We start from the raw sequence: 23426 nt of genomic DNA, 5'->3' as shown, positions 1-23426 counted from the left end.
CAATATCATTGGAAAGAGTGGGGACTAAAACTAAAGGCAAACCGAAACAAATGAACCCAATTGCATTTGCAATGAAAAACAACCACACCAAAAGGATGGGGATAGGAGGAAAACTGCAAACAAGTCTTGAACTACTGTTTGTTTTTGCAGTGGTATGGGCTAAACAATTCTGAAACTATTGTAGATATATCATGGGAGTGAGCAAATGAGTGTATGTGTTAAATTGTTGGGAGCCAGTGTTCTCACCATGGAAGTGGGAACACACAAATATGGAATGGCAGAAGGAAAGAAAGAACCTGTAGGGATGGACTGGAATTGGAGTTATTGGTATAAACTTATGATTTCTAAAATATACTATATATGTATGTGTACGTGCATAAATATGTACACATATGTTAAGCATGTGTGTATTTACAGTATTATCTGTATGTATATGTATATATACATGGGTGTTATGTGTCTATTTCTAGTCTCCAGGTCTTGGTCTCTAATACCATTGTCCCCCTAAAAGGAACTAGGGTTTCTTGGGAAAACAGCTGATTTAAAAGCTGGGGCAGGCTCAAAATGAGCCTAGAACCTCTTGTTATGCTGGAAAGTAAGAAAGTACTCAAGAAAATGATGGGAGAATATAGGACCCAGAAGTCGCTTCAAAGGCTTCCATTAGCTAAATCCAGGAAACTTTAGCATCAAATTAAAGACAGTAAAGAATTATAAACCACTGAAAAAAGAGAATTCAGGAGTCCATACTGATTAGCAGATAAATAAACAAATGGAGGGTGGGGCTTTTGGTCACAGTAGAAAGCAGAGTGCCAGCTTGCAAATGTGGGAGGGAATGATCAGTTGGAAAATCATTTTGCAATCATCAGTGTAAAGATCAGATCAGGCAAGAATTATTTATTGATGTTAAAACAGGAGGGGGGTGGGTGGGATGGGTGTGATGAGGAAGCAGGATATTTTCATGGTCTTAAAGCATCACCGTACAGATTGCTTATTGGTTGCAAAAGGAAAAACAGTAACTACACAGTGAAGAAATAAGGGAACACCTTTGACCAAGTGATCGAAATTAGCATCACCAATGAAGGACCAGTGGACATCATGTGCCTCCAGATGTTATGTCCTAAAGAGGACATGACATTTCTTCTGTAGTATTCCAGCCATGAATGCATAATCTGAATATAATCATGAGGAAACATCAGACAAATCCAAAATAAGGAATAGTATAATAAAGAAACAAAATGGCACTCTTCAAATGTCAACATCATTAAAGACAAAGAAAGGCTAACGAAATATTTCAGATTAAAGGAGGCGAGAGATATGACAATTAAATGAAATGCTGATGCTAGACTATAAAGGACAATATTGGGCCCTTTACATATTATAAAGAATATTATAGTGTCAGATATAAAGATTGGAATATGAATGGTGGGTTAAATAAAAATATGACATCAATGTTAAATCTCTTAAAGTTGATAATTGTATTGTGGATACGTAAGAGAATTTCCGTATCTTAGGAAAACATACACTAAAGAATTTAGGGGTGAAAGGCCATGTTATATGCAATTTACTCTCAAATGGTTAAAAAAAAAAAAAGAGAGAAATAGAGAATGCTAGCAAATGATAAAGCAAATGGGGCAAAATATTAATGGGGTGAATGTGGTTAAACAGAGGTTATAGCCAGGGCTTTCCTAAGGCAAAACACAAAATTGAAACAGAAGAAAGATACACAGTAGTGGGGAAGACAAACATCCAAACACCTGTTGGAATTCTCATTCAGCTAACAGCAGCATATGAAACATTATTGGCTTGTGACTATTTCATATCTTAGATGAGGTGGGGATAAAGTTAAAAATGAAGGAAGAAAGTTGACAAAAGTTGAAAAAAAAAAGGGAACTACTTTTCAAAATTTAACCAACAAGGATGAAATTTCTGGTTATTCTTAACCAGATATGGGGTTTGACTATTTTAAGATTCCCCATATAAGTTGTATCATATTATTTGTCCCTTTGTGTCTGGCTTATTTCACTTAGCATAATGCCTTCCAGGTTCATCCATGTTTTCACAAGTGGCAGAATTTCCTTCTTTTTTAAGGCTAAATAATATTCCATTGCGTGTATATACCACATTTTCTTTATCCATTCATTTGTCGATGGACAACTTTTTATGTCAAGTATACCTAAGTAAAGTAGTTTAAAAAAAGAGAAAATGTAGGAAAACCTCAAGGTAAAGTAGCTCTCAGAGCAGGTAGGACTGGGACCTTGAATCTTCATGAATATTGCCACCCAAAACGAAAATTTTGTTTCGTGGTCTGACCTTGCCCGTCCTATTCCTCTTTTCTATCAATGATCAGAGGAGGACATGGAAGGCAGCCTGGGAAGGGAAGTAAACGTACTGGAAGGCAGAAACTGGATACCAAAGGATTTAGGCAGGCTGGAATGAGGAATCAAAACTAACCAGATAAAATGTAATAGGGATGAATTCAAGGTGTTGTTTCCGTTTAAACAATGAATTGAACAGGAATAGGATTTGAAATTCCTAGGGATTTTAGCTGACCACGCGCTCAGCTAATGTACAAGAGAAATAACCCAGCTATCCGCTGCAGTGGTCTGACTACTTTTGGAGTACTATATTCACTTTTTGGATAGCACATTTTATAAAGCACTTTCATAAAAAGGATAGCAGAATGGTAACAGGTCTGAAACCACGTCACATGAGAGCAACTCAAAGAACTGTGGATGTTTAGCCTCGAAAACAGAAAATGTAGAAAGGACATGAGAGCTATCTGAAACTATCTAAAGAACTGCCATGTGAAAGATGGGCTGGGTATGTTAGGCATAAAAGGGCAGGGCTAAGACTAATTGGTAGCTGTGGTTTAACACAAGGAGCTCAAGCTTGAAGTCTGACAGGTTTGGGTTCAAATCTTGACTCCATCAGTTTGTAGCTCTGTGACCTTGGGCAATTCATTGAACTTCAGTTTCTTCATCTATAAAATAGAATTAAAATGATGTATTTCATAAGGCTAAGTAAGAACTCATGAGGACTAAATGAGACAATGTATGTGGGAGCATTTGTAAATGGCAAAACATAATAACATGTAAATTGTTATTGTCATTATTTACTAGGAGAGTTACGCCTTTTATAAGGAAGCACTGACAATAATTTATAGCTATACAACAATTCAATGGGCTCTTTTCTTAGAAGTAAGTTATCCATCACTGAAAATGTTCAAGCAGAGACAGGACGATCATCTACTGGGTGTCCGGTAGAAGGGAAGATTAGACTAGATGACCTCTAAGGTCCCCTCCAATTCTAAGATGCTATAATCCTATTGCTATTAAATATTATTCTTTAAGCTTTCTTTACGAAGGGCTATATACTCTTGAAACTAAAGGTGACAGCCTTTAGATTTTTGTTACTTCTTGGACTTATTCTCACCCCGCCCTGGAGACCACTGCTCTCCCCATATTCGAAGAAGAAGCACAGTTGCTGGCTCTAAGACTTTCCAGAACAGGAGACAAGTGCAGAAAAGCATGTCAGGGAGGCCCGAAGAGTTTGTGATTTCACAAACTGAAGAAACACACAAGAACACCCAAGAACACAGCCACCCAGGCCAAGTGGCTTAGGTTGGAGCTGCACGAGGCAAGTGTTTTTTAGAGTTTGACCCCAAATGTCCTCTCACCTCCCCACCCCACGATGTGGCTCATAATTGTCACAAAACAGGAAGAGGAAGACTATCAGGAGGGTTTCATTGGAAAAATTCCTCTCATGCAAGCCTGTGAAGTCAGACATAGAAGCACAAACACGCAGGTAAAAGAAAATACTACTTTGCAGCTATGCAAATGCAGCCTTAGGGTGGGAATCAGTTCAAGTCTTGAAACCAGGTTTAATACTGATTTCATGTCCATTTTTCCCCAGCACATTGAGGGGAATTTGCAGCTCAAATCCTCCTGTCTGACAATCAATAAGTTAAGTTCTTAATCTGCCTTGTCTTGCTCCAATTCATCAGAGGGTGAAACTAACATGTGAGCGAAATGACTGGTTTTTGAACATCTTTCACTGTGTGGCCCACTGACATGTTTTATATTTGGTGTAACTATTGGAGGAAAGGGAGAAGGGATAAAGGGACAGAGACAGGAGGCTTGTCACTATAGTCACTAATACAAATCGGTACAGCAAAGGAAGTAGTAGTCTTTGAACATAATTTATTTTACCATGATAATGAAGTGGAAGAAGAGTCAAGAAAAAAGATGGTGACACACATAGAATCAGCAATGATGGTGACTTAGCTACCCAGGAATGAATTCTGAGCTGTGTTCTGACTTGGGAGAGTGGAGTGACACGGATTAACTGAAGAAAGGCTAAGGATTACATCAACAAATGGGAGTGGCCTCAGTGACCGCCCAGCAAGGAAATACACAACTTGCTGATGGGTGACACATCAGTAAGATCTTTTTAATGCCCAGGGGGAGCTTAAACTGTTTACAAAACACTATTCTAAACAACCTAACATGTCTTACAAACACTTGCCTCGTGGCGCCCCGGCCAATCTTGAGCAGCTTACTGCTTCCTTACATTTCCTTATCTCTGGCCACAGGCCCCAACTACACCATGACTTACTGATGAAGTTAGCCTGGCCAGTGAAAATGGTGTACTGAAGCTCATAGGAGCTGATGCTGAACTCATCATCCGAGATCCAGTGGACTGTGATGGTGTCATGGGAGGCAGTACAGAGTTCCTCTCGGATAGATGGTGGATTGGGGGCTGTAAGGAAAGGTGGAAAAGAAGATAAGGAAAGCACACTTGCTGTTCTGGAAGTTTACAATCTTTACTCTTGCATTTTCATGCCCAACCCAGTATCTCATGGAGAGGAGATTTTCTTAATAAGAAGCTTTATATTGCACATACCATACAACCTGAAGCAAAGTGCTGAGCAAAGTGCTGAGACTTCAAGTTTCCCCAAACCACTTTTGCTTCAATGATAAAGATATTTTAGGCAAAAATATAAGCCTAAATTATTGAGATGACTGTCCAGTCATCTACTCTGCGTGTACAAACACATATGTAAGTATTAGAGCAAAGTGGTCACATGGTTTTCTTATGACATGAACTTCAACCTGTTTCTTTTTATTTCAAAATAAGTTTTACTATATATTTTTGGCAATGTAGCCAAGTGCAAACTAATATGCATTCCCTCATCTGTAAACTGGGGATGATAATTACCTCATAGATTTGTTGCAAGGGCTCATGACATAAAATTAATATACAGTATCTGGCCTAAAGTTGATGTTCAATAAATGCCAGCTATTTTAATATATTAACAAAAATAACTACAAACATGAAGGTATTGTGTGTATGTATTTTTCTCATGAAATCGATCACTCAAATAATCCTGAAGGTAGCCAGCATTTTTAAAAGGCTGGTTGAATCCCTCATTTTCTAAAACTGTCTGCAAGTCAGATATTTTTTGCATTTTTCTTCCTCATTGCTAATTCTTAATTTTCCTTAAAACCATCTGAGTACTACTTGTAGCCATGTGGAACATTCTCTAATGTTCCATAATTGCCACCTGAGTTCTACCACCATAAGAAGCAATGTATATGTTATTGATAGACTCAGAAGGAGAAATCAATCCATCAGCAACTGCTTGTTTTTTTTTTACATTTAAGTACAGATGTTATACACATTCTGCCCCCAGAAATATTTGACAAATCATCTTTCTTTTCTGTTATATGAACTAAAATGTGCTCTATATAAAAAGATACATGTATCATTTTATAGGCTATAAAAGCATTTTCATTATAAATATTGTCTTTTTCAGATTATTTTAGAGTAAATGCACACCAAAATGAAAGGATTAGAATGAGAAGGAAAGCACATTCACACCTGTTAAATAATCTAGCCCCTCCAGTAGTTTCTTTTCTCTGGAAAAATCTAAAGCAAAGTTTTCAAAGGCATCATTAAAATTGATGTCTGGAATCAGAACTTGAGAAGATGCAGTTGCCATAGCGACCCTGCAAAAAAGAAAAGTACATCAATATACATCAAAATAGGTTTGCAACCTCTATCCAGTGTTTGATTTCTGATTTAAAAAGGTGAAAATAAATGACTTGTAGGGCTTGGTTCATTAAGTGAAAAACATATCTATGCTTTTCCAATGGAAACCATTTAAATGTTAATCATCCGGAACCAATTAAAGGTTATATCATATTCATTCACACATATTCACCCCTCAAACACACTCCCCCATCCTGTCTTAATTTTGAGAAGTAAATACAGGATTTTTTCCCCTCTGCATCATTTTCCATCTGGCAGGCAGTATCAAAACTAGACCTCTCTCTGAAGGTTTGGTAAGAGCAGTTTGAGAGGTTTTCTTTCTCCCCCTCTATTTTTTTTTATGCTAAACAAGCTAGTACACTGGGGCTGATTTAAAGCCTTCCCCTAAATACTGAAATTTATTTGATCTTTTATAACATTTACATTTAACTTTACTGTTCTCTAATTGTATGTTATGCTAGTTTTACCTCCTCGACTAATTCTAAACGTCTCAAGAGCAAGGTTCGTGTTTTGTACCTCATATCTTCCTTGGTCCCTAACGCAGTGTTGGACACATAGTGAATAAATAATTTTTGAATGAGTAACTGTATGGCTAACAACAATAGCATAACTGCTAGTTAAGCATTTAGTATTTTTACATACATACATACATACATACAAGGTCTGTGCTACATTTGCTGAATATCAATAAATTTGCTGAATATTCAGCTACATTGCTGAATATCACTATGGTCACCTTCGAAGTACTCCCCTTGGGAAGCTATGTACCATCGCCAGCTCCTAGTCCACCCTTCAAAGCAATTTTAGAACTTTCTGGAATGGCCATCAGAGTGGTTGTTGTATTACCCTTGATGTCCTGAATGTCATCATCAAAATGTCTTCCTTTCAATATTTCCTTTATCTTTGGGTAAAGAATGAAGTCATTGGGGGCCAGATCAGGTGAGTATTTTCCAATATAGTTATTTATTTACTGGCTAAAAACTCCCTCATTGACAGTGCCATGTGAGCTGGTGCATTGTCATGATGCAAGAGTGATGAATTATTGACGAAAAGTTCAGTTTGTTTTCGTCTAACTTTCTTCTGCATCCTTTTCAGCACTTCCAAATAGTAAACTTCATTGACTGTTTGTCCAGGTGGCACAAATTCATAATGAATAATCCCTCTGATATCAAAAAAGGTTAGCAACATCGTTTTGACTCTTGATTTGGACTGATGGAACATTTTTGGTTGTGGAGAATTGGCTGACTTCCATTGTGCTCTTTGACACTTTGTTTCAGGGTCGTATTGGTACACCCGTGTTTCATCACCAGTGATAATACAGCCCAAAACATCATCTTGCCTCTCCAAAAGGTCTTGGCAAACTTCGACTCTCCTTTGCTTTTGTTCATCAGTGAGCTCCTTCGGGACCCTTTTTGCACACACCTTTCTCATGCCAAGATTTTCAGTTAAGATTTTCCTAACTGTTTCTGTATTGATGTATACTGGTCTGCTATGCTTCTCACAGTCAGCCGATGATTTTGCCACACAACTTGACAAAGCTTTGCAATATTTTCATCAGTTCTGCTCGTTAATGGCTGCCCTGACCTCTCTTCATCAGTGACGTGTTCTCTCCTCTCAGAAGAATGTTTAATCCATTGTACACTGCCATTTTCTTCATGGCATTATCCCATAAACTTGGAATAACATGTCCCTGATTTCACTTCCATTCTTGCCAAGTTTAACAAGAAAGTTAATGTTTGTTCAGTGCTCTAATTCAAGCTCATTCTTGCAACGGCACACAAAGACATGCATCAACAATAATGAACGCCATTCAGCAAGACATTGCCACACATCGACACGATCTCAGCTGTGAGACACTGAGATACCAAGGTTATGAAACCTTGCTGAGCTGTTTATGCAGTGCTGCTTATGTAAGTGCATGGTGGCAAGTTCACGAACTTAATGATTAGACCTTGTACATATACACTTTATATATTATACAATGTCTTACATACATTATCTAATTTATTCCTTACATATAACCCTGTGTAATAAATGTTATTTTCACTTTGTAAATGAGAAAGTTGACAAATAGAAAGGGTAAGTAACTTGCTCAAGGTCACATAACAAGTAATGGTCAGGGGGGAAAAAAATAAATATAACTGAATCCATGTTCGTTGGCTTCTAAACTTGATATCCTTAACCATTTAGACAGTTCCTATTTTTAAAAATTTAGGTATATTTTTACATGCCTGGGTAAATCTTAACCAGAATTATCTTGGGGAGCTTTGACCAAAACACACATGTTTAGGGCCTGCACCAGACCTTCTGAATCAAAACCAGTAAAAATCCTTGTGTGTGCAAAGGAAAGAATGGAAAGACCAATTAACTTGGCAACAATATGCAGGTTAGAATTGAGGGAAGAGACATTGAATGTAGGGAGACCGGAGAGGAAAGTTTCATGGTGAAGTAGCTTTAAGGGGATGAGGAGTTAAACAAATATACACCCTAACGTACGTATACCCTGCTACACATCTACTAACAGCAGCTTTTGGCGGTTTCTTAAAATAGAGACGTTTCAGAAATAAACAGCAGGCCAGGATAAACAAATGAAAGACTAACTCAGTACAACCTTAAGGTCTCGTCATGAATAGTCCACCTTCCAGTATTTGATGAGTAAGAAGACAACAACCTCTTTGGGGCAAGAGTTAAGGCAGAAAATTGACTCATGAAATGTTTTCCTGGCCTCCCCAATCTCTTTCCTTCATTCCTTCCAGCCATCCATCCATCCACCACTTGTGAGCCCAACCAATGTGCCAGGAACTATGCCAGACAGTGGAGATACACTGGGAGAACAAGTTAATTGTGGTCTTTGACCCCACAAAGCTCACAGGTCACGGAGGAGCAAGACATTAAATAGGCAATAGAAGTGCTGCTACAAAGGGAGAGGAGCATACACAAGAGCCACCTGACAGGGACTTGGGCACTAAGGGAAATGTCCCCAGAGAAAGTTCATTTTAAGCAATGACCTACATGATGAGTAGAAATGAGCTAAGCAAAGACTATGTGGATGTGTGTGTTTTCTCTTGCCTAAAGGCTGGACAATGGGCAAAGTCACACAGGGCTTTGTAGGCAATATTACAAAGTTTGCACTTTATCCGAAGAGCAATGGGAGCCGCTGAAGCATTTTAGCCAAAGGAGTGATATGCTCAAACTTATGTTTTAAAAAGAGTACTCCGGCTACAGTGGATGGACTGGAAGGGGTCAAAATTGGAGGCAGATCAGATTTTAAGGTGTTTAGGAATGAGCAGAAAATAAACTGGTGACAGGAGTATAGACACATCAAACAGAAAGTTAATTCACATGAAAACAAATAGCCAACAAATATAGTAAAAAGCCCAATGAAATGAAAAATCAAAGAAATGTACATTAAAATGAGAGCATTTGACTAGTGCAGCCGTTATGGAAGGCAGTGTGGAGGTTCCTCAAAAAATTACGAATAGAATTGCCATATGACCCAGCAATCCCTCTCCTGGGTATCTACCCAAAAAATCTGAAAACATTTATACATAAAGACACGTGTGCTCCAACGTTCATTGCAGCTTTGTTTACAGTGGCCAAGACATGGAAACAGCCAAAATGTCCTTCAATAGATGAATGGATAAAGAAGTTGTGGTATATATACACAATGGAATACTATTCAGCGGTAAGAAAAGATGATATAGGAACATTTGTGACAACATGGATGGCTCTTGAGAGAGTAATGCTGAGTGAAATAAGTCAGACAGAAAAAGCAGAGAACCATGTTATTTCACTGATATGTGGTATATAAACCAAAAACAACAAAAGAACAAGACAAACAAATGAGAAACAAAAACTCATGGACACAGACCATAGTTTAGTGGTTACCAGAGGGTAAGGGGGTGGGGGGTGGGGGGTGGGAGATGAGGGTAAGGGGGATCGAATATATGGTGATGGAAGGAGAACTGACTCTGGGTGATGAACACACAATGGGATTTATAGATGATGTAATACAGAATTGTACACCTGAAATCTATGTAATTTTACTAACAATTGTCACCCCAATAAATTTAATAAAATAAAATTTTTAAAAAATGTAAATGGATTAAATGCTCTAATCAAAAGACGTAGGGTAACTGAATGGATAAGAAAACAAGACCCTTACATATGCTGTCTACAAGAGAACCACTTCAGATGGAAAGACACACACAGACTGAAAGTAAAGAGATGGAACAAGATATTTCGTGAGAATGGCAATGGAAAAAAAAATCTGGGATTAACAATACTGATATCAGACAAAATAGACTTTAAAACAAAGGCTGTAATAAGAGACCAAGAGGGATATTACATAATGATAAAGGGATTGATCCATCAAAATGAAAAATAAAAATCATATGGTCATATCAATAGATGCCAAAGAAGTGTTTGACAAAATCCAGCATCCACTTATGATAAAAATTCTCAGCAAGATGGGAACAGCGACCATACCTCAACCTAATACAGGTCATATACCACAAACCCACAGCAAACATCATAGTCAAGGGGGAAAAACTCAAAGCCTTCTCCTTAAGATCAGGAACAAGACAAGGATACCCACTTTCACTACTTTTATTCAACATTGTATGGAAAGTCCTAGCCCCAGCAATCAGAGAAGAAACAGAAATAAAAGTCATCCATATGGGAAAGAAAGAAGTAAAATTGTCATTATTTGTGGATAACATGATACTATACAGAGAGAACTCCAAAGAGTCTACCAAAAAACTGTTAGAACTGATAAATAAATTCAGTAAAGTAGCTGGATACAAAATGAATATTCAGAAATGGGTTGTAGGATTTCCAGTCAAGATGGCAGAGTAAGTAAATGCTGTGCTCACCTCCTCTCAGGACCACATCAATTACAATTAAACCACAGAACAACCATTATTGAGAATCACCTGAAGTGTAGCTAAACCGAAGCTCTACAACTACAGATATACAGAAGCCACCTTAAGACTGGTAGGAGGGGCAAAGATGTGGAAAGGACTGGTCCCACACCTGCATATGACCATTAAAAATTGGGAGGGACAGTTCAGCTGAGGATGCCCTCCCCTGAAGAGCAAGAGGTCCCCAGCCTCTTCCCAGCCCAGGGTTTCCAAAGAAACCCAAAATGCTACTTCAATGGGATGTGTGCATCCATATATTCATTACAGTATTGTTTGCAATGGCCAAGATGTGGAGGCAGCCTGGATGTCCATTGATGGATGAATGGATAAAGAGTAGGTGGTACATATATGCAATGGAATATGGCTCAGCCGTGGAAAGCAATGGGTTCTTGCCATGGATGGACCTGGAGGGTATTGTGCTGAGTGGAGTATGTCGGACAGAGAAAGACAGATGCAATGCGATTTCACTTATATGTGGAATCTATAAAACTCCCAGAAGAAAACATAGGCAGTAAACTCTCAGACATTACCCTTTGTAATATTTTTACTGATATATCTCCTTGGGCAAGGAAACAAAAGAAAAAAAATAAACAAATGGGACTACATCAAACTAAAAAAGTTTTTGCACAGCAAAGCAAACCATCAATAAAACTGAAAGACAGCCTAGTGAATGGGAGAAGATATTCACCAATGATACATCTCATAAGGGGTTAATATCTAAAATTTATTAAATAAAAAACTCATACAACTCATCGTCAAACAAAACAAAACAACAAACAATCCAATTGAAAAATGAGCAGAAGACCTGAATAGACATTTCTCCAAAAAGGATATACACGTGGCCAACAGACATTATGAAAAGAAGATCAACATCACTGTTCACCAGAGAAATACAAATTAAAATGACCATGAGATATTACCTCATATCTATCAGGATGGCTGTCATCAATAAATCAACAAACAACAAGCGTTGGTGAGGATGTGGAGAAAAGGGAGCCCTGTGCACTGTTGGTAGGATTGCAAATTGGTGAAGCCACTATGGAAAATGGTTTGGAGGTTCCTCAAAAAGTTAAAAATATGACCTAGCAATTCCACTTCTGGGTATCTACCTGAAGAAATCCAAAACATTAATTCAAAAAGATATATGCACCCCTCTGTTTACCGCAACATTATTCACAATAGCTAAGATATGGAAGCAACCCAAGTGCCCATCAATAGGTGATTGGATAAAGAAATTGTGGTACATACATACAATGGAATGTTACTCGGCCATAAAAAAGAATGAAATACCATGTGCAACAACACGGATGGACCTAGAGAACATTATGTTAAGTGAAATAACCCAGACAGAGAAAGACAAATACCATGATCTCACTTATATGTGGAACCTAAAGAACAAAATAAACAACAACAACAAAACAGAAATGGACTCTTAGATACAGAGAACAAACTGTTGGTTATCAGAGGGGACGGGTTTTGGGAGCTGGGTGAAAAATGTAAGGGGATCAAGAAGTACAACCTGGTAGTTACAAAATAGTCATGGGGATGTAAAGTGCGGCATAGAGAATATAGTCGATAATGTTGCCACAACAATGTATGGGGCCAGGTGGGTAGTGGACTAATCGGGGATCACTGCATAAATTATATAAATGTCTAACCACTATGCTGTACACCTGAAACTAATATAAAATAATATTGAATGTCAACTATAACAAATTTTTGTTTTTTAAAAAGTAGATGTGACCCTTGAAGCCTTGGTGACTATACTGAACAACTAGTGAGGGAAAGAAATTGAAGTTATGGAAAAAAGAAGGCATGTGACCAAAGCACAAATGAATGGAAATCTCTTCCATTATAACCAGAAGGAAGGTGTAAGTGATGGATGTGGATGTAGGTATTCCCAGAAGTTTGGGATGAGAAGTTAAGAAATTTATCATTTCATGCCTACCACTCTCTCTATAAAAGAGTAGGTAAAGTCATTCGCTGAGCACGAGCAGTAAGGTGTCGGTTGGAATTTTGAGTCTTGTACAGAAAATTTGAAATAGCTGCTATTGAAACAAGGAAAAAAGAAAGCTGACCAAAGCAACACAAAAGGATTTCAGGTCATTACCAAAGGGCCAGGTGAGATTAGAAGCCATAAATTTGTGGTGTAGTAGTACTAACTTCTTTGGTTATGTGATTTTCTGTATCAGGATTCTGCAACTCAGATATAGGCATGGAAAAGGTGGAAATAGCTGAGCTGATTCAAGGTTGGGGTTTTACCAGGTTGGTGTAAGAGGGACTGTGGGACGAGGGACCTGGGGATATTGAAAAGAGAGTAGCTGAAGTGAGAAATCACAGACCCTACATAGACCAAAGTAAGAAATGAAGACAGTAGGTAGCTGGTGGGCAAGAGTCAGGACGTAGAGGTCCCAATGAGGTGGAAGAATAGATGTACTGGAAGAAAAACAGACAACTATAATTACAGAGGCTGTAGTTAGAAAGTGGGATGTTTTAATTTATGATTTAAGTGTAATTCTGAGTGATGGCGAGGTTCAACGTGTGGGCCATGGAAGTGGGTGGGTGAAGTGGAGAAGAAATGAGGGTCACTGGAGGAGGAGATGGCAAGGAGCCAGGAGACTAGATGGCAAGAGTATTATTAGATGGGTCGGCCACATGCTGCTAACGTCACCAAAAATGATGGCAGAAGCAATAGAAAGGAATGCTGTGAACCTGGAGCCAAAGTCTTCAGTGCACGAGAGGGGGATATAAAGAAGGTCAAATCTGGCCTCATGAGCCCCTGTAGCCCCTTGAAGCCTTGGTGACTATACTGATTAATGTTTCACTTTTAGACCTCAGATTCTTTGCAAATGAACTGGTAGGCTGTAGAGACAGAGAAGGATGCCAGGAATCCACGGGGCAATCTACCGCTGAAGCCTAGTAAAATCTTCAGGTGGCAGCTTCTACACATGCCTGAATAGAATAAAGTGACTTTAACCTGGACCCTTTTTATAAGAGCAGGTATGTCAAAAGACTGTAAGGAACTCACCTCTCAGCAATATTTTTTGCAGACTGGAGAAACCGTGCTTGGTCATTTTCCTTCAGGATATGCTCAGCTTGGTTGATGAGGACTGTTGACCTTTCAAGACACTGGCGGCAATTAGCAACCTGCTGTGCCAACTTTCTCAGTTTCATAACCTTAAAGGAATTAGCAACAGAAAAACAGTAGAAAACATCCAGTGATAATTAAAAACGATAAAGCAACATGAAGGGAATCTGCTGCAGAGATTCTAAAAATAAGGCCCATTAATATTAATATCCAATGGCCTCTGTACTAACCACTCACCTCCTCACCGTGTCCTTTATGTCTGTCTTGCCAACCCCTCCTCCCATCTACAGGCCGCTTACTTACCCTGCAACACACTCAGTCATATACTCTAGGTTATCTACCTCCTCTTTTTATTGATAACACAAATTTTCTGATCATAAAAGGAATGCATGCTCATATAGAAAATTTAGACAATAAAAAGTATAAAAATAACCTGTACCACCCAGAGATCATCATTGCTTACATTTTATCGTCAGTATATTTTCATATATATGTTTAATAAAAAGCACCTTTTCTTTATGAGTATCTACCTTTCTATGTATGTATTTCTCTAAGTATCTGTACACATACCTGTGTGTTCACAGATCTGTGTTCTCGAAAACTTCAATTCCTGTGTTAGTTGAAACCACCCAGCATGCAAAAAGTATTGGTGACCCCCTCAGGCTTTCATAACTGCTCACATTGTACACACAGCATGAGCTTATAATCACTACACGGCCAGCAGACCAATAAGCCTAAAACCATGTAGCTGCACACCTGACTTTAATCAGGATCCTTCAGTTCCCAGGCTAAAAGCCTGGAAGTCTTTGCTTTCTCCTTCTTATTTTCTGTCTAATTAGTCAGTGATTCCCACCATTTCCTTTCTAGTGATGCCTGTTATGTTTTCCCCTTCCATTTATGCTGTCACTTCCCCAGTTTAGTTTTTCATCAACTCATACCAAGAATCATTCCATAAGCCTCCTAACTTACTTCCCCGACTTCGGTATCATCCCATTCTGATCGACTCTGCACACCTCTGCCATATCAATCAGTTTTCTCCCTTCCTAAGAAACTAGGATGGTTTACCAGTGCCTTTCAGATTAAAGCCAAAATCCTTATCCTGGCATGCATGGTTTTTCCATAACTCTGGCCCCCATTTCTACCATTACGTTTTTTCTTTTTGTATTGACTTATACATACAGTAAAGCACCCAAATGTAAAGTGTATAACTCAATAATTTTTTTGCATGTACATACACCCATGTAACCTCCAACCAGGTCAAGAATGTTTCTAACACTGGAACTGCTATCATTTTCATTGGATTCATAGCACTAGTCCAAACATTGCTGCTTCTTTGCCTCCTTCCATACAAACTCATTTCTTCTTGCTTTCATGATGCAAGTTCAAACTGGAATCATCGGGATGAAACTTGGACATTTGTAAAGTCAACTCTGCCTTGACCTCACTGGAGTGCTGTGCTTTACCTTTGTTTCTTTGATTTTGACAGCAATCATTTGCTTCCTCTGCTGGATGATCTCTACCAACTCGTCACATTCTTCCATAAGTTTTGCCTCATGCATAGCAGTATTCACCTGCCGAGAAAGTCCAGAATATTACACAGTGATTGCTGTCTTTGTCCCCTGCTAGCTCTCAAAGGTTCGGACTGACAGCTAAGCATGCACAACTTCTTCCATACCTCCCTCATAAGATCCACTCCTAGAAGAAGGGTAGAGATGATGATATTAATGATGCAAAGGCATTGAAGCACCACAGATAGGAAGCTCTCCGGCCTCTGGTAGATCATGATGGTTAATGGAAGGCTGAGCAGAAGGACAGATGAGATGGGGGCATGTTATTGCCACTGTGCAATTCCCTTTACTCCAGCACCCTGTCCTCCTGCTGTTCTTTTGGAAAGAGGGTAAGGAGATTTAAGTATGTCAGGGAAAGAGGACCCCTGTTCACAGTCACAATAATATTAAGTTAACATTACAACAACATATTTCTACCATCCTAACAAAAATGTTTTTGGTTTTCCTCGTCCCCTTCTAATTTTAAAATATATGAATGTGCAGCTGTATCTTCACATTAAATATGTGCATGTATAGATATATTTTTACATAGTTGTCATCATGTCTTAGTAGATATTTCTCACCTTGGGTTGTCCAGTATTAGAATACCTTTCCTATTTTGGGATACTGGCGACATCAAAATATCTCTACTGCAAAGTCAGGGTGGGGTTCGAAGAAAAAAAAGTCACCATTTTTCATTGTTTTTCCATGTACTGATTTCTCTTTCTTCCCATCCCTACTACTACCAACTTTAGAGAGTATTCTTCAGTTCCCAGATTAAAAGCCTCCAGAAAGGCTGAAATGGGAGCAGGGGATCTTTGGGCTAGCCAAGTGGAAAGGGAAAGGAAGGGAAAATCAACTCATATATTTTAAGCACGTAATGTGCCAAGTACTGTAAAAATTATTTCATGTAATTACCATAACCACTTTGTAATATGGAGCCATTTTTAGTCCCATTTTACAGATGGTGAAACCGAGGCTCAGAGAATTTTAGTGACTCGCTCAAGGTCACACAGCTAGTAAGTGGTAAAACCAGAATTCAAACCAAGTTCTGTCAAGTAAAACCCCAGGGCTGGCAGGGTGGGCAAATGAGGTTCAGTTCTATTTCAGCAGTACACAGAGCTGTCACTCAGAGAATCACAATCATTCCAAGAATCTATTCACGGTCACTCAAGCAAAGCTCTAGAAGGCTGAGGAACAGACAATGGATTACTTGAGAGCATCAAAACTCAAGGGTCCAGATGTACTTCATTAGCAAGGTAGGGCTGCATTTCCAATTGCTAACTCTCTTCAGAGGGCTCCTTTACATATTCCAAGTCCAGCAAAATACCTGTCATTGGACCCTGCTGCCTCTTCTCTCATTCTCTAAGGTCCCTGCTGACCAATTTTTTGTTTCTTTCTTAACTGAAATAAAATATGCTTGTCAGATTTCAACCATATTTTGTTTTATTTCTACTTTCCAGGGGCCATGCTACAATGAGAGCTTCCATTCATTTTGAACAGTCCCACTCTGGCCATTCTGATTTTTTTTTTTTCTCAGACTCCTCACCCTCTCCCTAAATTGGATCTACTTTTCCAAGGCAGATAATCTCACCCTCTCAAGGAACTCCCACTCATGTGGGATTCATCTCGTGCTCCCTGGACCCGTGCTTAGAGTATCTAGAGACTTAGTTCCCATTTACAGCTTTGTTTTGAGGCTACTAATAGTATAGTACACAATGGTTTAGTGTCTCGTTTCTTGTAATTTGGCTCTTGGACTAATCTTTACATATCACTCACTATATGCCAGGTACTGCATATACACTCAGCCCTCCTTATCCACAGGTTCCTAACATGGGATTGAAACCAAACATGACTCAAAAATATTCAGGAAAAAAAGTTACATTGTTGCTGGCATGCACTATATAGTTAGCACTATGATCTATACTGAACATGTAGACTTTTTTCTTGTCATCATTTCCTAAACAATACAGCATAACAACTATTTACATAACATTTACATTGTATTAGGTATTTTAAGTAATCGAGAGATGATTTAAAGTACGAGGTACGATCGAACAATACGGTGAATGCTTAAATAAAAAATTATTACAGTAAAAGACACATTGCCATTAATCCCCCCTCAAAACTTTTCCCCTCACTTAGAACACACTTATCTCATCATTCTTGCCACTTTCTGAAGCAGTTCTGGAAGTCCTCTTTCGTGAGTATCTTTAGTTACGTTGTCATGGCTGCCTCAATGTCCTGAATCATTTTGACTTTGGGGAAGAGCCAGAAGTCGCAGGGTGCCAGAGCCAGTGAATAAGGTGGATGAGGACACACCGTAATGCTTTTATTTGACAGAAATTGCCATATACCAGAAGCAATGTGTGACACACAGCATTGTCATGATGGAGGATGATTTACGGCACACTTTATTATTTTTAAGTTATTTTTTTAATTAGTTTCAGGTGCACAAAACAATGTAATAGTTAGACATTTATCATTTAAATCCCTCACACTGTGTCAACCCCCCTCCCCTCATCCACTATCCCTCTGACATCACACACTGCCATTACATTTCCACTGTCTCTATTCCGAATGCTGTACTCCGCTTCTTGTAACGATATATATATATATATATATATATATATATATATATATATATATATATATATATATATATATATCGTTACAAGAAGTTTTATATATATAAACTTGTAGTTGACATTCATTATTGTCCAGCTTCAGCTTCAGGTGTACAATGCACTGATCAGGCATCTACATCTTCCCTGATGGCACACTTTAAAACACACTTTCTCTCAACCATAGCTCACACTTTACTAATTGTACCAAACAAGTTGAAACTTGTCACACACTGTTACTAAGGTTTGATGCACCGCTTCCTGTATTGAAGATCCCTGCCTTTCCGTTGGATGGCACTTGGCAGCAGCATTCACCGTATATTTTGATTGCAGTGGAATGGCTCTGTGTCACACACTGTTTCTGGTTCGACAATTTCTGTCAAATAACAATATTATGGCGTGTCTTCCTCCACCTTATTCACCGGATCTGGCACCAAGTGACTTCTGGCTCTTCCCCAAAGTCAAAATGACCATGAAAGGCAAACATTTCGAATCCATTCAGGACATCAAGGCAGCTACGACAGTGCAACTAAAGACACTCACGAAAGAGCACTTCCAGAACTGCTTCAGAGAGCGGCAAGAATGATGGGGTAAGTGTGTTCACAGTGAGGGGGTGTATTTTGAGGGGGATTAATGGCAATGTGTCTTTTACTGTAATTTTTTTTAATTTAAACATTCACTGTATTTTCAATCACACCTCATATACAGGAGAATGTGTGTAGGTTGTATGTAAATACTATGCCATTTTATATAAGAATCTTGGGCATCCACAGATTTTGGTATTTGCAAGGGGTCCTGGAACCAATCCCCTACATATACCAAGGGACGACTGTACTAGTTTTCTCAATCATCAAAACAACTCAATGAGGCAGGTACCACCAGCCCCATTTTAAAGATGAGGAAACCTGAGTACAGACAGACTAAGTGACTTAAGGCAACACACCTAGTAAGCGGCAAGGATGGGATTTGGACCCAGGGAGTCTGACTCTAGAGTCCACACCTTTAACCATTATGCTATACTTCCTCCCCAGTTCAGTGTAACAAAATCCCTGTCTTCAGTTTCTGAGCATCATTCCTTCTTTTGCACCATCCGTCTTTGTTCTGTCATCCCATTCTCTTTAGTTATTTCAGACTACCTGTTGTTCCCCTAGAATGCTTTGCACTTCTGTGCCCTGTGCCTTTGCTCGAGACTTTCCTTTCACTTGGAAAGTCGTTTTTCTATTTGTTTATTGAGCAAACATCTACTTACTTTTCCAGGCCCTACTCAAAGATCATCACTTCTGTAACTTTTTATCACCTGCTTGGACAAAATTTTCCCTTACTTGTATTCCTATAACACTTTATGTATAATTCAATTATACCATTTAGTACCTCATATCACAGGAATTTATTAGTCTGTCTTTCCGGCTGAAACATGAGTTCTGAAGGCCAGGGGTTGTGTCTTATTTGACTATATCTCCAGCATAGTGAGTGGCATATGATAGATGTTCAGTAAATATTTGTTGCATTGAATTGAATGGCAGGGGGGGGGGAGTATCTCACTGCTTACTAGGCATGTCCACGTGGTTACTCAAGTTACCCTAAACTCAGTATATCTAAAAACAAACTCATCATCTTCCCTCTAAATCTGGCTTCCACCCCTGATTTCCTCTTTCTTGTTAACGCTACTATCATTATTACAGTTACCTGTGGCTTCTACTTCTCCCTCATGCCACACATAAATCCACAGCAGTCCCAAAGTCCTGCCCTCCTTTCCTTTTCAATTTCACTAAAGTTCTTCTGATAATACAGTGAGGCTCTGAGCCAAGGGACCAATAAGTTGAAGCCCTTATCGTCCTTTTGGACTATTATTGTAAAAGCCTTATTAATTCATCCCCCTACCCTCAGAATCTTTCCTTTGCTGCCCACCCTCATAATCCATCCTATACCCTGAAACCAGGAAAAATCATCACCATCTTCATCATCAAACATGCATGAAACATCTCTTGTGTGCAATGCATTATGCTCAGGCTCTGTCCTCAATGAATTTGCAATCTGGATGGGGAAAAGCCACACGCATGTAAAACAAAAAAAGTCAAGGTAGCATAAACTAAATACCAGCGAGTGGTGTAGACTATAATCTACAGAAATTGAAAGGAAAGATCACTCTTGGTGGGGAAGTGGAGAAAAGATGCCTGAATGAAATGGAACTTGAACTGAGTCTTAAAGATGGATAGGACTTAGATTTAAAGGTCAGCAGGAGGGAAATTTTGAGGCAAGCTAATGAGATTGAACCTTGTTCTTTAGGCAATATGGTATCTTTGGGAAGTATTTTTGGGAGAAGGAGGGTAAGATGGTGGGACAATGAACACAGTTAACTGTTTTTTAAGAAGATGAACTGAGATTGACTTGACTGGGGGTAATGGTAAGCTTGGGGACAATTTACGAGGCTATTGTAATGTGAACAGGGGCTAGCCACGAATGGTAACAGGAATAGAAAGGCAAGGTCAAATATGAGAAGCACTTCTTTGCCTGAAAATCCTCAATCAGACAGCAAACTCCTTGAGGAAAGCTTATATGCCATTTTCTTCTGTCTACTGTAATAAGCACAACGCCTTACACACAACAAACACTTAAGAAGCTTCTACTGATTGATTTAGCAAAGTGAAAAATCAAAATAAGAATGATAAACATTAGAAAATATACTATAGTAAATGCATTTTGTGGAGAAAATGTACATTGAAGTGAGGGAGCTTGGGTGGGGTTTGGACAGTTGCATCATGAGAGATATAACAGCCAGCCACAACTAGTAGAGCAGAGAGTTGGCTAAAGAGGCAAAATCCCAAACTAAAGGTAAAGAAGTGACATTAAAATCTTTCCATGTCAAGAAGCAGCCCAAAAGAGTAAGGTCCTTATGTGTTTTCTGAACAGGAAATACTCCGGGGAAAAACTGTCTTCATGATGTGAATAAAACATCTCAAATTGCTTGGAAGGCACTTGAAAGCCCTGGTATTTTCCTTGTCTGCAGTTTTCTTTGAAAACACAGTTCAGTGTTTCACTGGCTTATTAACCCTTAGTTGAATACAACAGGGATTATCTTGATAAGTATTTTCCATTGGTTAGCTGATGGGCTGATTTGTGGAAGACGCTAGCTCTTTCTTTGCCCTTTGCTTGTTGGTGTGGGTTAGTGGGTTTGACTAAATGGCTTTATGTCTGTGGAAAAAAAATCTATCCTCCCTGAAAATATCATTAGGGTAATCTTGGCAACCTACCTGTGTAAATCTCCCCACCCCCAAAAGACTTTTGGGCACTTTCTGATGTGTAAGACCAAGTCTCAGCACCAGGGTCCCAAAGCCTAAGCACCATACAACACAGGCCTCCCTGTTAAATTTCCAGATCTTCTTCTCTGCTCTGTGCTCTTCTCTTTCTTCCAAAAGATGGCATGGATTTTACTTGCCCATTTCTTTCTAATTGCCTACCCTACTCTATTTTCCGAAGGTCTCTCCCACCTCCCAGCCCAAAGATTTAACCCAGAGTCAGACCTAGTCTTTCCCAGTTTCCACTCTTCCCTAATACAAATATACATGTACCCTATTTGAAGGATTGTACTGCTGGTTACTACAAGAAAATAAGTATGTGGGAGTTCACAACAGCCACAGGTTGCAAAAAGGTTTAAGAGACAGCAAAAAGTTATTTTGGTAGTTGTTTCTATTCTGTATGAAAATGTAAGTAGACTAGACCTTTTTACCATTGCTTCTTTCAAAGAGCTTATTTGGTAGTTTCTTGGGAGATCTCACACACTCGCTCTATAGGTCTTTTATTCCTGGGTTTAAAGTTCATCAGCCTTCCCTCTTACGCACCCCCATGAGACATTTCCCCACTCTTCCCCTCTCTGCAGCTCAGTCCTGCAGAGCACTGCACTGGAGGGCAGAAGGAACTAAGATTTCCTGTTCAGGTGGAACAATATTTATGAAGTAGTGGATAGGCCCTATACACAAACTCAAGTGAAATTCATTTACAGGGTAACACAAGTCCTTGTTGGCATCTCCACCCCAATGCCCTCCACTCTACAGTCAATGCCAGCCTAGTTGATTCCCTGAAATCTTGTGCTGAAATTGATCTTCCCCTTCCACCTAGAATATTTTGAAATGCCATTTTAAAAGATCATTTTTGGGGAGTTTTTAGCTCAGCAAACATTTATTGAGTTCCATACATCACATACTCGGCACTATGCAGGTTCCTAAGTAGGACAGAATAATGAAAAAGACTCAGCTTCTGACTTCAGGGCACTTACAGTCTAGTGGAGAAGATGAATCTGAATTCAGCTAATTACAATTTAAGGAACAGTAGAACAAGTAATGTAATAGAATACAAACAAAGCTCTATGAGAGCACAGAAAAGGGAAAACTAATTTTGTGTGCGCAGAAAAGACAACTGGGATTAGGAAAGGTTCCATGTAGCTAAGCTGGTCTTGAAGAATGAGCAAAGTCTTAGGCACACAGAAATGAGGTTTAAGGGGAGAGAATTCCTCTCATAATTAATGGTGAAAAACTGAAGCCCTTTGCTCTACATGCAGGAACACGACAGGGCTGTCCCCTATCACCTCTGCTTTTCAACATAGTGTTGGAAGTCCTTGCCAGAGCAATCAGGTAAGCGAAAGGAATAAAAGGCATCCAAATTGGGAATGAAGAAGTTAAATTATCACTCTTTGCAAATGACATGATGCTATATATAGAAAACCCTAAAGACTCCACCAAAAAGCTATTAGAAAAATTCAACGAATACAGTAAAGTTGCTGGCTACAAAATCAACGTACAAAAGTCCATTGCTTTCCTATATACTAACAATGAAATCTCAGAAAAAGAAATACAAAAAGCAATTCCATTTGCAATTGCAGCAAAAAGAATAAACTAGAATAAACCTAGGAATAAACTCAAAAAAAAGAAAACCTAGGAATAAACTTAACCAAGGATGCGAAGGACCTATATGTTGAAAACTATAAGACATTTTTGAAAGAAATTGAAGACGACACAAAGAGATGGAAAGACATTCTGTGCTCATGGATTGGAAGAATCAACATAGTTAAAATGGCCATATTACCCAAAGTGATATACAGATTTAATGCAATCCCCATCAAAATCCCAATGGCATTTTTAAAAGAAATAGAACAAAAAATTATCAGCTTTGTTTGGAACCACAAAAGACCCCGAATAGC

General features: G+C 38.9%; 1 protein-coding gene across 7 annotated transcripts in view; it reads right to left on the bottom strand.

Moving 5' to 3' along the window:
• MID2 (midline 2) overlaps positions 1–23426 on the bottom strand; it is an 87907-nt gene that overhangs the window by 5128 nt on the left and 59353 nt on the right. For 4 of the 7 annotated variants that reach the window (XM_074323418.2, XM_019715212.3, XM_019715209.3 and 1 more), the window contains 4 exons: positions 15525–15632; positions 14002–14150; positions 5881–6008; positions 4525–4758 (listed from right to left, as the gene is read on the bottom strand). In XM_074323418.2, the coding sequence (XP_074179519.2) occupies positions 4525–4758; positions 5881–6008; positions 14002–14150; positions 15525–15632 (619 nt within the window). The remainder of the gene's footprint in view (positions 1–4524; positions 4759–5880; positions 6009–14001; positions 14151–15524; positions 15633–23426) is intronic. The other 3 variants (XM_019715213.3, XM_074323417.2, XM_019715210.3) reach the window with 1 other exon arrangement.

Source organism: Rhinolophus sinicus, chromosome 18 (assembly GCF_057876585.1).
Source record: "Rhinolophus sinicus isolate RSI-liver-muscle chromosome 18, RSI-T2T, whole genome shotgun sequence".
Taxonomy (NCBI): Eukaryota; Metazoa; Chordata; class Mammalia; order Chiroptera; family Rhinolophidae; genus Rhinolophus; species Rhinolophus sinicus.
Note: the sequence above shows the minus strand (reverse complement) of the source record. Positions and strands in the feature narration are given on the sequence as shown.